At 42.0% G+C, this 14671-nt stretch overlaps 1 protein-coding gene across 1 annotated transcript in view; it reads right to left on the reverse strand.

The window, feature by feature from the left end:
- The window catches only part of ARFGEF3 (ARFGEF family member 3), a gene marked incomplete at its 5' end in the record, with an annotated part of 191581 nt that overhangs the window by 170261 nt on the left and 6649 nt on the right, over positions 1-14671 (reverse strand). The window contains one exon of the mRNA XM_082634251.1: positions 14234-14285. Coding sequence (XP_082490377.1) covers positions 14234-14285 — 52 coding nt within the window. The remainder of the gene's footprint in view (positions 1-14233; positions 14286-14671) is intronic.

A 14671-nucleotide genomic window follows, 5' to 3' on the forward strand; every position in this document is an offset into this window, starting at 1 on the left:
TGTCAATTACATCTCCATAAAGCTGAAAAAAATGTATATATATATATATATATATATATATATATGCCAGTGACACAGAGGGTCCTGAGACAAACCCTGGGGGCTAGAAGCTGCTTTCTCACTAGGATGCTGAGGAAATATGAAGATGCAGGAGGGAAAACAGGCTCTTCCCCAGCCCAGGAGGCAGGAGGCAGGCATGGCGAGCCCTTGCTGGGGAGAGCCGGTCCGCACCTGTGGCCTGCAGTGTGGTCCCTGCAGATCTGTCTCCTTTACATCTACTGCTCGGTCAGTGACCACAGGGGGAAGACAGAGGTACCTACCTTCACCAGTGCCCATCCTTCCGTGTCCATATCGACTCACAGAAGCGACAGGCAAAATGACTAGCTCAGGGTCCCAATGGCCCCTCATGGGAGAACCAGGACTTGCACCCAGGACCGAATGTATTACGATTATGTTTACCTTCCCCTCAACAAGCGGTGGGCTCTCAGAGGAGAGATTTTGTGTTTTGTTTCCCACTGTGTTCCCAGCACACAGAACGTTGCTTGCTTGGCCCTGACTCCAAACCCAGGACACCTGCTCACCCCAGCCACTGCCTCTTCCCCCAGAGCCCAGATCCCCCTCGCACTGTCCTCCTACTACCGAGCAGGGCTCCAGATGCTGCCGACAGAGATGTGGACGTTCAAGACCCAGAGCTGCAAGGCAATCAGCGCGAACAAATATTTATAAAGGCGTTCACTGTACTGAATGCTTGGGCGCGCACACCTTAAACTAACAATCGCTTTCTTTCTTAATCAAATACCCTGCTGACTTTAAATTACGTCTATATTTTTACTATCTCTGAAACACAGGCATGCTCCCCTCCCCCGTTTCAGCAAATATCATGTTACTGGCCTTATCGTCCACATCCAGCTTTATTTCAGAGACAGAGATGGAGTGAAAATCCTGTAGGGTCGGCAGCCCTCCGCGGCCCAAGCTGGGCGGTCTCTGTGCTCAGGGCCCTCCCTCTTCCCGCGACTCAGCTCCTGCACAGCTGGACCCAGTTTCCCAGCTTCTCTACCAACCTCTCTGAAATAAGCACACAAAACCCCTTTTGTTTTTGAAGGACTTGCCTCCCAGCTGGTAAATACAGAAAAACAAAATGGGGCTTACAAAACAAAGCCAGCAAAGGGGAGAGGAAAAAAAAATCTTTGAAATGCAACAGCTCTCTGGATGTCACTAAATTAAAAATGAGCCTAGGTCTGCCCCCATTCAAAATACCACCTGTTCTAGATATATTCCTTTAGTTTAGGTCTAAAAATGAGTTCTGCCATAAGTCTTCTCTTGGCAATTCTGCAGGTTTCCTCATCTTAACCATCCCTAAAGAAAGCACCTCAGTTGCTACTTAGATTCTTCCCTCCATCACGTAAGCAGAAACCTTGAGAGGTAAGGGTTCATTTTTGAATCACATAATTACCCAGGCTTCCCAGTGTGTATTCACATCAATCCCAGACTAACATCTCTTTCATCTGAAGTCTCCTTTTGCCTTTCAGACAGGAGAAGTCAATTTAGGTCATTTCCTGGCAAAGTCACATCTACACATTAATCTCGAAAGCTCTAATAATTCGTGGCTCGCCCCTCATCTGCATATAGGACACTCCCTCTTTTAAAAGCTCTAGCTCATCGGAGATTGCACTTAAAGTTGTTTTCAATACAAAGTGGTCTCACTGATATTCCAACATTGGTAAGTTGTACTCATGAATGAGCAGTGGCTAACTATAGCCGATTTCCCAAGAGTTCTTTACAATCATGGTGCTTTGCCAAATAATTTGTTGCATGAAGTTTAGTTTTATACATCTCAGCTTTTCACATAAATTACAAATCAGAAAACAAACTTCTGTGTTAAGTCAATAATGGGAGAGGTAATACTCTGTAATGGGTTAAGAAGGTGAACTTTGACTCCAAGTCCTGGCTGTCCCAGATGGTTCAAGGAGTCTTTTCATCTCAGGGCTTCCCCCCACCTCACAGGAAAGCAGGCAGGATGGAGACCAGCATGTGTAACACCTAAGAGTCCCTGGCATATAATAAAGGTTGAAAAATGTTGACTTAGTAGAACGTCCCAAATTTAGTTGGGAACATGTGAATCCCAGGCAATTAAGCATGCCAAGAAGCATCATATTAACAGTACTGAACTATAAAACAGATAAAGGGAGAGCTCCTGTGTCAAATTAATTGGACTTAGCTTGAAAAATATATATCAGAGCATTATGTAATTACATAATCCTACTGAGTAATAAACAGTTCAACTACACATAAATATGCAGTAAAATACAAACAAATATGAAATAGTTAATAAACAAAGATGTCCAAAGAAACTAAGTACGATTCTAGTCTTTGTACCATCCCCAGGAGAAAGGTTCTAGCAGGTGAAAAAGAGAGATTCAAATACCTCACTGAGCCATTTACATCACTGAATCGATAAGCTCAGGTCCCTACCCATCTCTTGGAATCCATTGTTATAACCCGTCAATGTAAACAATTTCTCAGAGTCATACTTTGAAATTAAAGCAGGAAATCTGGACCTAAATTGCCTGTAAGACACCGTTTAATTATAAAAAGCATGCACAGACTAACCCACACAGCAAAAACCCTACCTTCATTCTACTCAAAAGGAATGAAAACCCAAGAAAGAAAACTCATGATTGGACTGTTAGACTTTCAACATTGAGTATGTTTCCTTCTAACATTTCCCTTTAGAACTAAGTGCCAAAAAATAAAGGACATCAACTACTTGTTACAAAGGAAGGATGAGTGGTCATGGCTGGTTTTGAACATTACTATGTTGCTCACATCCCAAAGCATCACTCAAGCCCAATAACCTCTGCATCCCAGCTTGGGTAGGTTATGCACGTCTCTAACCGATTGCATCATTTAAAGTGCCTTTAGGTCCTGGGCTATTAACAAGGAGAAGCTTTATAATTGAGGGTTAGTTGTAGGTCTTCCTTATCAAAGGGGTTAGAACACAAAAACCATTAGAATTGGCTTTACAGACTGGCAGATACACAGAAGCAGCTGTTTGTAAGTTAGGACACAGTATATAGTTTTGTCCCTTATACTATGTTAAAAGGTGACAGGAATACTCTGTTTCCACAGCAATAGGGGGAGGAAAAAGAGAAACTAGATCTTCGGGGCACCTTGATTTCTAACGTGGATTTCAGCAGCCCCACTGCTAAAGGGTGGGCTTACAGGCTATTCCACATGCCACTTTCTCCCTGCAGACTGGTTTTTGTGGCTAACATAGAAATGTCACTCTGCTCACCTGTTTAGGGGAAGCCGGATCTCAGGGAGCTGGAACAGTTCAGGTCGACTTCGTGGCAGGCCCTTGGTCACTTAAATGATTCCCACTGACCCCCGGCAAGATTGACAGCTCCCTCCATTTTTCCTTTCATGGCTCCGTGGGATAAAGACTTCTCTAAGACTGAGCCAGGCTTAGACTAACCAAAGTGTCTAAAGCCATCTATATGTATATATTTTTCTGGTGCAGAACCAGAAAAAGATTAAGAGAGCCAAAACTTACTTACATTTGCACGCCTCTGCAAACAGAAGTCAGCCGTGATATGGAGGAAAGCCGGAAACCGCCGAGAGGAGACCTCAAGGTGAGTTTAAATCCAAGAGAAACACAGATGTTTGCAATTTACCTGGAATAACGTGGACGCCTCATCAGAAGCACCTGTCCTGCATTTATGCTAACATCCTCCCTTCAGTTAGCATAAGCTGAAGGACCTGGGAATTCTACACTGGCACCCTTTGCCTCCTCCTCTTGACAGCAGGAGGTAGCAAGGGGAGCCCAACACCTCTCCATGACATAAGAAAAGTGGAAACAACAAATGATGACATCCATACTGCCTGCCAAAACCCGCTGCTCCATTTTAAATCACACACAGTCCTTCCCAGTTGATGTGGAGACACTTATTTCTTCAATTAAAAAACAAACAAAAGGACTTCCCTGGTGGGGCAGTCACCTGCCAATACAGGGGACACGGGTTCGAGCCCTGGTCCGGGAAGATCCCACATGCTGCGGAGCAACTAAGCCCGTGCGCCACAACTAAGTGAGCCTGTACTCTAGAGCCCGCGAGCCACAACTACTGAGCCCATGAGTCACAACTGCTGAGGCTGCGAGTTACAACTACTGAGCCCACGTGCCAAAACTACTGAAGCCCGTGTGCCTAGAGCCCGTGCTCCGCAACGAGAAGCCACCGCAATGAGAAGCCTGCCCACTGCAAGGAAGAGTAGCCCCAGCTCACTGCAACTAGAGAAAGCCCACGTGCAGCAACAAAGAGCTAACGCAGCTGAAAGTAAAAAATAAATTTAAAAAAAATTTGCACAACCTGTAGAAGTTGCCCCAGGGTTCAAAGCACAGAACTAAAGCACTAAAATAGATAAAAGCAGCAGAAAAGCAATTAAAACCATACAAAGAATAGGAAGCTATTATGGATGGTTCTCTCCAAGTATAAATGCTACTGAATGTGTTCTCACCCTACATGAAAGCTCAGCAGGTCCCCAGATCAAAATAAGGAGGAACATGTCAACATCTGGGCTGAAAGAAGTGTCTGGACCAGGAAGGCAAAATGAAGCTGGGTAGAGGCTCAGCCAGGGTGGGGATGGGAAGGGGTGGGGGACATATAAGGACAAATGGGAAGGAGGCTGTTAGAGTCTTTCTGGGAACTGCAACTGGCAGAAGAAAAGTAATTAGGCTGAGGTTGACTCTGAAGAATCATGGAGAAGGCAAGCAAAATGGCAGCTGAGCCATGGCTGGAGTAATATGTGGTATTATTCCCAAAGGGCACTGAGAAATGCCAACAAGAGATTTGCTGCCAATGGCAAAATGGCAGCTGAGCCATGACTGGAATAATGTCTGGGATTGTTCCCAAAGGGCACTGAGAAATGCCAACAAGAGGTTTGCTGCCAATGGCTGTCTTTTAACAAAATTGCTCAAGGATTCCCTTGATGGTTTTATCTCATCTGGACCAGTCCTGTTGTAAGTCACTTGGGCTTAGAGAAAGGGAAAATCCTGGATTGGAGAGGGATGGAGGTGGAGATTCTTGTGTTCTTTAGAACAGAAATACTCCAAGTCAAATTCATGCTGGGGGCGGTGTACGGCAGACTGTGTGCTTCTTCCAGGTGGGCCAAGGACTCTTCATGGGAACCCAATGAGAGCTGAACCTCTTGTATATTCAATGTCCTTTGATACAGAATAGTAATCAGGGTCTTGATAACTATCACCAACCCTCAACCTCAATCTAATAATACACATTAGACTAGTCAGGGCTTTGGTTGAGTAGAGAGTAAGGGGTTTAAGACTATGTTGGCTGAGGTCAATGGATTGGGTGCTGGGTTTCCGGTCTACTCTTTGGGACCTACCATTTCGGCCAGTGAGATATTAGAGGTTCTGTGGCCAAAGCTGAGATTCCCATTCTGGCACAGATTCTCCCAAACAGTATGTTTTCCAAGAATCTAGGTGATGAGGACACAGGTTCCCTGAGATGCACAATGCAGAGTCCGGAGAGGCACTGAACTAGGGGGTGAAAAGATGAATAATTTATATATATGAACTCCTTGAGGATAGGGTCTCAGAACAGACTCCCTAAACAACTGCCAACCTGATTGATAAATGCCATGACAGAATCATGTGAAGAGTACAGTGAGCGTATGAAGGAGAGAAGGATCACTTTCACCAACCGTAGCTCAGTCTTCAAGGATAAGTAGGAAGAGGAAGTGAGAAAGATTGCATGCTATGAGACACACAGTGGACAATTTTGATGAAGAGAGCAGCTCAGAAAACATCCCCCTATTATTTTAGTGTCCCATATAAAGGGGAGTATTGGATTGCTAACTATAGACCTCCAGACCTGCTGTCTTGGTCTTGGCATGCAAAAGGAACAGGACTTGTAACAAGTATGCTCTACTTCAACGTATGAGATGGTCCCCAAAGAAGGAGGGGCAGAGACTGGGAAATGCCCTCTGTAAAACCCTAGTACATGTGCAAGAGGGTATCCTGGAGTGGGGGCCTTACTAAACGTGTCCTTGGTCATGGGAAAGAGCTTGTTTCTCGGATGATGCATGCCACTGAGGTGCGATTCAAAGCAGGACAGGACCACAGTCTGTAGAACCTGGAGGAGGCAGAATAAACAGAGCTTGACTTGAATGTCGCTGGCCTCAGCAGCTGTGAGAACTTTCTGACAGAATGGGGAGTGCGGGGCCAGAACTAGGGTAAGGGAGTTGGCCTTGGGTACAAAATTTAAGGGAGCACTAAAAACTCAGCCCTCAAGATAAATAACATTTTAAGGTCACATTTGAAAAACAAAATTAATGCAAAAAATCTATGATGAGCAAAACATAAAAATTTTGAGACAGGATCTGGCATGTACTTGTACAACTCAGCCTCACTCACCTCACCGTGGTCCCAGTCCTGGGAAAGTGAGCCTCTTGGAAATCTGGCAGGGAAGATGGAGTAATACATACAAAAGCAGGCAGCTCAGCCATGATGTCCAAAGTGGTAGAGGCCGAACGTCTGTGGGCCTTGGCACGAGCTGAAAAGCACCCTCCTTGCAGATCTACATAGAGCCATGTGAGGGTATCCAGACCCAATGCTCCAGGATTTTGAGTTTCTTTTTTTTTTTAACATCTTTATTGGAGTGTAATTGGTTTACAATGGTGTGTTAGTTTCTGCTGTATAACAAAGTGAATCAGCTATACATATATATATATCCTCATATCTCTTCCATCTTGCCTCTCCCTCCCACCCTCCCTATCCCACCCCTCTAGGTGGACACAAAGCACCGAGCTGAGCTCCCTGTGCTATGTGGCTGCTTCCCACTAGCTATCTATTTTACATTTGGTAGTGTATATATGTCCATGCCACTCTCTCACTTCGTCCCAGCTTACCCTTCCCCCTCCCCATGTCCTCAAGTCCATTCTCTATGTCTGAGTCTTTATTCCTGTCCTGCCCCTAGGTTCTTCAGAACCATTTTTTTTTTTTTTAGATTCCATATATATGTGTTAGCATACGGTATTTATTTTCCTCTTTCTCACTTATTTCACTCTGTATGACAGTCTCCAGGCAGGATTTCAAGTTTCAAATCCACTAGAGAAGACAGCAGGTAGGGCGTTCTGGCCCAGATGCCAGCAGAGAAGCTGACCACTTCCAGTCAAGACTCACAAGCAGAAGAACACTGCAGGAGTCCATTAGGAAGGGAAGAACATTCCCTGGGAATGCGCCAGCAGGTCGAGAATGACCTAAAAGAGCCAATGACTGCAAACAACAATGGTGCTGAATGGTCCACAGAAATGGCATAAACCCTTTTCCTACTAACATATACGGTTAGATAAAAATATAAGCTTTTCAACACTTCAGAGAGAAAAATGATCAGACAGATGTAGGTATCATCATAATCAAGCCATCACAAAGACAGTGGGGCACAGAGGGGGAAGATCAATGCATCAACTTGCATGAAGCTAAACATTACAGAAGTTATGGTACCTCCAGGTGGGCTTAAGCCTGGTGATGGCCTCACAAAACAGACATCAGCCCTAAATATCCATAACAAAAACCAGAGCAGCCCTGAAAATTCCATAAATGATCAGGTTACTTTGGTTATATTACTTGATTCCCAAAACCACAGGGAAAAAGGAAGAGGTGTAGGGGGTGAGAGGAAGTAGAAAAATGGGAAGAGAAAACATTTAATATTGTTAACTACTAATAGTTCTTGATCAGCAGCTTCCAGGACTTATTTCTTACTTGGCTGAAAGACCAGCAGCCAACAACAATAGAGTCAGTAACTATTAGCAATACCTTGACTTGGGCAGAGACATTTTACCAAGTGTGTCACTGTGAGTGATCAACCTAAGCTACCTTTTGCTAGTCACACAAGAAGGCCAAGGAGATGGTAATCCCAACCTGAGTGACAGCCTGAGCTCTGGAAGGCCTCTTTCTTGAGTGTGGGCACACCGCGATGGCCCACCAACTCACAGGTTTTATTCAACCCCGTGAAGTTGTGTAAGATCTGAAGTATAAGAAGAGGGGAAAGAGGAGGAAAGACAGTGAGGGTCCAGTCTCCACATGGAGGAAGATAAGGATGCTTAAATCTCACCCCCAAGATCAAAAGCAAGACTATGGGCAGGAAGGTGGCAATGTTTTCATATAACTATCTACTAACAAACTTGGGAAATATTCCACAGGGCGGGTTCCCTAGCCCTTCCTCCGTCCCTGACATTGAATCTCACTGGGCACTCTGCATGAATCCCCATCCTGGTTGCTAAGGCTGCTCACAGTACCACCAACGAGAGTGGGCATTTGCTCAGTGAAAGAACCCGGGGCAGAAATAAGCAATGCCTCTGACCACTCCTTCATTCCAGCTAAAACTTTTTTCTGTGGGTTTCTCCCCTTCAGTGCCTTATGCATGACCAACTCCAGTCACCAGAGTCACTAAAAGCATTCATGTGACATCTAGACTTTTGTTTTCACAAGAAGTCCTCAGAGCAATCAATGGCAAAAAATAAAATAAAAGATAATACAACCATAGTTCTTTCGAGGTTTCAATTTTCTTCTGGTTTGAGCTATCACTACTAACGTACACAATTGATCAGAACAGTATTAGTAATTATCTATCAGAATGTTAACATATTTAACTTGAAAAGCAGTCAATTAATGGCAAAAGAAAAAATAAGAAAATCAGCACAGCAAAAGTATTTGATGCACAGCAAAGGAAACCATAAACAAAACAAAAAGAAAAGCCAGAATGGGAGAAAATATTTGCAAACAAAGCAACCGACAAGGTTCTAAAATATGCAAACAGCTCATGCAGCTCAATATAAAAAAAAAAAAAGACAACCCAATCAAAAAATGGGTAGATGATCTAAACAGACATTTCTCCAAAGAAGACACACAGATGGCCAGAGACACATGAAAAGATGCTCAACATCACTAATTATTAGAAAAAGGCAAATCAAAACCATAATGAGGTATCATCACCTCACACCGGTCAGAATGGCCATCATCAAAAAATTTACAAATAGTAAACTCTGCAGAGGGTGCGGAGAAAGGAAACCCTCCTACACTGTTGGTGGGAATGTAAATTGGTTCAGCCACTATGGAGAACAGTATGGAGGTTCCTTAAAAAACTAAAAATAGAGCTACCATATGATCCTGTAATCCCATTCCTGGGCATATACCTGGAGAAAAACATAATTCAAAAATATATTATACTTGCACCCCAATGTTCATTGCAGCACTATTTACAATAGCCAGGACATGGAAGCAACCTAAATGTCCATCAACAGATGAATGGATAAAGAAGATGTGGTACATATATACTATGGAATATTATTCAGCCATAAAAAAGAACAAAATAATGCCATTTGCAGTGACATGGATGGACCTAGAGATTGTCATATTGAATGAAGTTAAGTCAGACAGAGAAAGACAAATATCATATGATATTGCTTATGGAGTCTAAAAAAAGGGTATAAATGAACTTATTTACAAATCAGAAACAGAGTCACAGATATAGAGAACAAACTTATGGTTACTAAGGGGGAAGGGGGAAGAGAAGGATAAATTGGGAGATTGGGATTGACATATACACACTACTATATATAAAATAGAAAACTAATAAGAACCTACTGTATAGCACAGGGAACTCTACTCAATACTCTGTAATGACCTAAATGGGAAAAGAATCTAAAAAAGAGTGGATATATGTATATGTATAACTGATTCACTTTGCTGTACAGCAGAAACTAACACATCATTGTGAATCAAATATACTCCAATAAAAATCAATAAAAAAATTTTTTAACATCTTTATTGGAGTATAATTGCTTTACAATGGTGTGTTAGTTTCTGCTTTATAACAAAGTGAATCAGCTATACATATACATATATCCCCATATCTCTTCCCTCTTGTGTCTCCCTCCCTCCCACTAAAAAAAATTTTTTTTAATTTTTAAAAAGTATTTGAGATTTGATTTAGTCCTCATAGCTCTTTCCAAAACCTGAAACAACAAAAAAATCTGCAAATAATCACTTCTACATGATTATGTAACAGAAATGGAAACATTCTGAATACGAAATCAGAATGCCAAGAAATAGTTTATGAACCTGGCTTCTTTCTCGTATACTAAATATCATTGAAGAAAAAACTCATTAAAATAGAAATATAACTGAAGAAAAAAATTTAACATATCCAAGTTCTTTCTTATAAGCATATATTTACAGTACCTAAATTTAAAATATTTTTTTGGATTTATTGTGCTCAAACAATAGAAAGATGCCATGTTAAACATAATACTGGACAGAGTAAGTGCCCTGTGGGTTTAAAAATGCCTAGAAGAGGGCTTCCCTGGTGGCACAGTGGTAGAGAGTCCGCCTGCCGATGCAGGGGACATGGATTCGTGCCCCGGTCTGGGAAAATCCCACATGCAGCGGAGCGGCTGGGCCCGTGAGCCATGGTCGCTGAGCCTGTGCGTCTGGAGCCTGTGCTCCGCAACGGGAGAGGCCACAGCAGTGAGAGGCCCGTGTACCGCAAAAAAAAAAAAAAAAAAAGCCTGGAAGATGAATCAAAGGATTAAAGGAAAACTGATTCAAAACAGAGGGGGAAAGTCCACTATGGTGTATGTTCTCATTATATCACTTCCCTGATATCAACTGAAATAGACAATCAGACTTGATTCAATAGCTCGTTTTTGTTCTAACTATGGCTTATTCCTATACCCTAAAAAAGGCTTTGAAGGGCTCCCAACTATTACAAATCACAGTCAGACTGAAACCTTCTGATATGCATAAAATTCTACAATAAATTTATACTTGGTGCCTCTTAACAGTGTTCTCCAGATACATTTGTCTTCATTCTCCTCCCTCAGAATATAAAACTGAGTGCAAGGCTTAAATCTGCTATGTCTCATCCATACATTCAGTTCTCTGTACAAGAATGCCTGACGGACTTTGTCGCACATCTGGAATACAATGACACACATTCCTCCATATACAGAATGACATCACCAGCTTTTTATCATTCGGACAAATACTCTGAATCATATTTCTAATAATGGTGAAGATATGTAAACACACACACACACACACACACACACACACATATATTCATATTCATCCACGGTTCCTCATCCAGCAACTTTCCCACCAATTTTGTCATTACCTCCTATGGTTGAACAAGATGGCCAGCTGGCTCTGGGGTAAAGCTCAGGACCATGGACAAAAGTAACGCTCAGTGGCTAAATAGGATCAAACACAGCCCATTAACACTGTACTTTCTCCAACTCATTTGGTCACACACACACCTAGAGTTGGAAAATGCCAGTTGTCTTTTGATGAACATTCCCAGGCACTGTACCAGGAGCCTCTACTGGTACCATCATCACCTTCCTGCCCGTAACACTGAAGGCAAACCTTATCAGAGACCCAAAACCATAGAAAGTCTCACTGTAGCTTCAACAACCCTTTGGATAGAGAAACAACCTTTAGAGCAGTGTCATCAAATGTTTTCACTCATACAGACACTAAGAAAATTTTAAAATTCCATTTTTCACACATTTTAAGTTGACATTTAAATTTCTCAACCATAATTTTAATTAACTGCAAAGTCTGTAATTCTGGCATATTGGAATTAGTAAAATTTTAATTAAAACATATCACTCATTTCAAGGTATCTAATGAAATCCAAATACCACATCAATTTGAAAACCACCTTCATCCATCAAAAAATACGTGAACAAACTCTTCTTTTAGAGTAAAAAAGGCTGTATTGTTCTTTTGTCGCCTGGAACTTGTATTTCCACTTTATCCCCACTCCCAACCAGAGAATTTTCTCTTGATATAACATGCTTTAACACTTGATTTTATTAATCTCCCTATTATATTTCTCGGTAACAAAAATGTGTATAAAGTGATTTAAAAAAATTTCCTGTGGGGCTTCCCTGGTGGCGCAGTGGTTGAGAGTCCGCCTGCCGATTCGGGGGACGCGTGTTTGTGCCCCGGTCCGGGAGGATCCCACATGCCGCGGAGCGGCTGGGCCCGTGAGCCATGGCCGCCGAGCCTGCGCATCCGGAGCCTGTGCTCCACAAAGGGAGAGGCCACAGCAGTGAGAGGCCAGTGTACCGCAAAACAAACAAACAAACAAACAAAAATTTCCTGTGGCTATAAGGCTTAAAAGTGTTCCATTTTCTTCTGATGCAAATGACTGGTCCAAACAACATTAATAATTATAAGAATGTTAATACGGTTAACATGGAAATTACAATTTTATTGGAAATGTATTTCTAAAGAAATGGACAGGGCTTGTTTATTTTTCTCAACTAGTTCATATATCTATAGATGAATATTCTCTATTGCTAAAATAAGGTGGGGTTTAACATCAATTCCATACCTTTTTTTCCCATGTTTAAAGACGTAGCAATAAGAAACCTTTTTTATATAAGAAAGGAATGAAGGAGATTTATCATCAAAAAATCTTTTTGTCTATTATCTCATAACTAGATTAGGTCCTCCTTCAATTTTGTTGAAAGCCAAGAAGTGAAAACTAACCTGCAAAAAGATGTGTGCCCTGATCATTGTATTCATCCCCTTTATCAACAAACACAGACACTAATATTTTCATAGTCCTTTGTTGGTAGGAAGAAGGTTTTGCACCCCAGGAAAACACACCACAGTCAGATGCGGGATGGGATGGGTAACAGCTGTCCTTTGTCAGGAGAAGGTTAAGAAGTGAAATGGAAAAGGAGACGTGGCAAAATCAGTTCTGAAGCAAATAATTTTAAGACAGGGTACCTGCAGAAATTGGAAAATCATCTCCTTTAAACCATCCATGCCTTCGTATCTGTTGGAGTGTTTTCACATGGATACCCCAGCTGGAATATACCTCCTCCGGGCAAGAACGTTGCTGCCAGACATTCTACCCATTTAGAAGCTTTATACCCACAAAAGTACACTTGGTTTGATTAACATATGAATTACCTTACAATATATCAGCCTGTAGCAGACACTACAGGAGAAGTAATACATTTTTTAAAAAGACAGAAACATAACTCTTGTTCAATCTACTTGAAAAGAGAGAACATACCTAATAAATCAGGGTCCTGACAATATAGAAACTATATGCAACAAAAGATTGTTTTTATTTATTTTTTTTTTTTGCGTTACACGGGCCTCTCACTGTTGTGGCCTCTCCCGTTGCGGAGCACAGGCTCTGGACGCGCAGGCTCAGCGGCCATGGCTCACGGGCCCAGCCGCTCCGCGGTATGTGGGATCTTCCCGGACCGGGGCACAAACCCGCGTCCCCTGCATCAGCAGGCGGACTCTCAACCACTGCGCCACCAGGGAGGCCCTGTTTTTAATAATCTCAAAGAAAAATCTGGAAACGATCCAAATGTCTAACAATAAGAAAACTGTGAAATAATTTGTTGCAGCAGCCATACAATGGACATATATGCAATATTTTAATTTGAAGAACATATATTGACATTAGAAAATGTTCTTCATATGGTGCTGACCAAAAAAACAAGCAGGAAACAAACTTGTAAATAAAACTTCATATTAATTTGTATGTGTGCTGGGGGGAAAGTCTATTAAGAAAATCTATTAAGCCGTGTTCAGTGGTTATCCTTAGGTGGTGTAATTATGGGTAACTTTCTTATTTGCTCTTTCCCAAGTTCCACAAAAAGCATGTATTTCTCTCATGATTGTGGAGCGGGGTGGGGAGTGGGAAGTTGAGGAATTGGGGAAATAGATTCACTGTCTCAGGGCTGCTGCTGATGCCTATAGAGTTTGTGAGATGGTGTCCAACCAAGGGGCCAGTGAGAGCTTAAATCCAACCCACATGGTGCAGGGCTGCTCTCCCACTAAGGGGGCGCCATTTCCGAACTCACAGTGGAAGATTCTGACCACTGTCCACATCCTCACTTAGATTTTGGTCATTTCTCTCCTTGACCAATTTTATCCTTTCATCCCTGACTTCCACAGCTGGTTCCTTTGGATTACTGACTTCACTCACTCCAAGACAGGTAGAAATCAGTGCAATCAGCTTCCCATCATGCTAACCTCATGAAATATCCCAGTTCACTGATGCAAAAAAAGTCACCAGTCAGCAAGTAAAATGCTATAAACCAGTGAGGTTTTCTGGCCCTTCAGGAAAGCATAGCGGGCAATTTTTACTTCCACTATATTACACAACTCCAGTCTCCTTACCTCAGCAAGTGTGGAGGGATCTTGACAATGGTATCCACACTATCCAGGGTTTCTGCAAAGGGAAAATTACAAAGTTAAAAATAAATATGTAAAGACTGAGAATTTAAATGTATACAAATTTCACTGTTAGTTTCTTTTTTCCCCCTGGAAATTCCTATAATTATAAATAGCCAATTCTCAAATATCTGCATGCAAATCATCCATACTTAAAAATCCTTTTCCTTTGCTCGCCCACAAGACTTCCTCTCAGAGCTTAAAGATTAGGACGCATTTCGCTTAGAGACAGAATAAATAGTTAAATTCCTAACCTGAAACAGAGTGCCAATTTAATCTAGTTACAACTGGCTAAAAATGTTGTATTCTTGCAATAACAATAGAGAAAGAAAAGCTATTTCCTTGAAAATACCATTTTAATACCCTTAAATAATAACTTATACT

Source organism: Mesoplodon mirus, assembly GCF_964341445.2.
Source record: "Mesoplodon mirus genome assembly, chromosome: 10".
Taxonomy (NCBI): Eukaryota; Metazoa; Chordata; class Mammalia; order Artiodactyla; family Ziphiidae; genus Mesoplodon; species Mesoplodon mirus.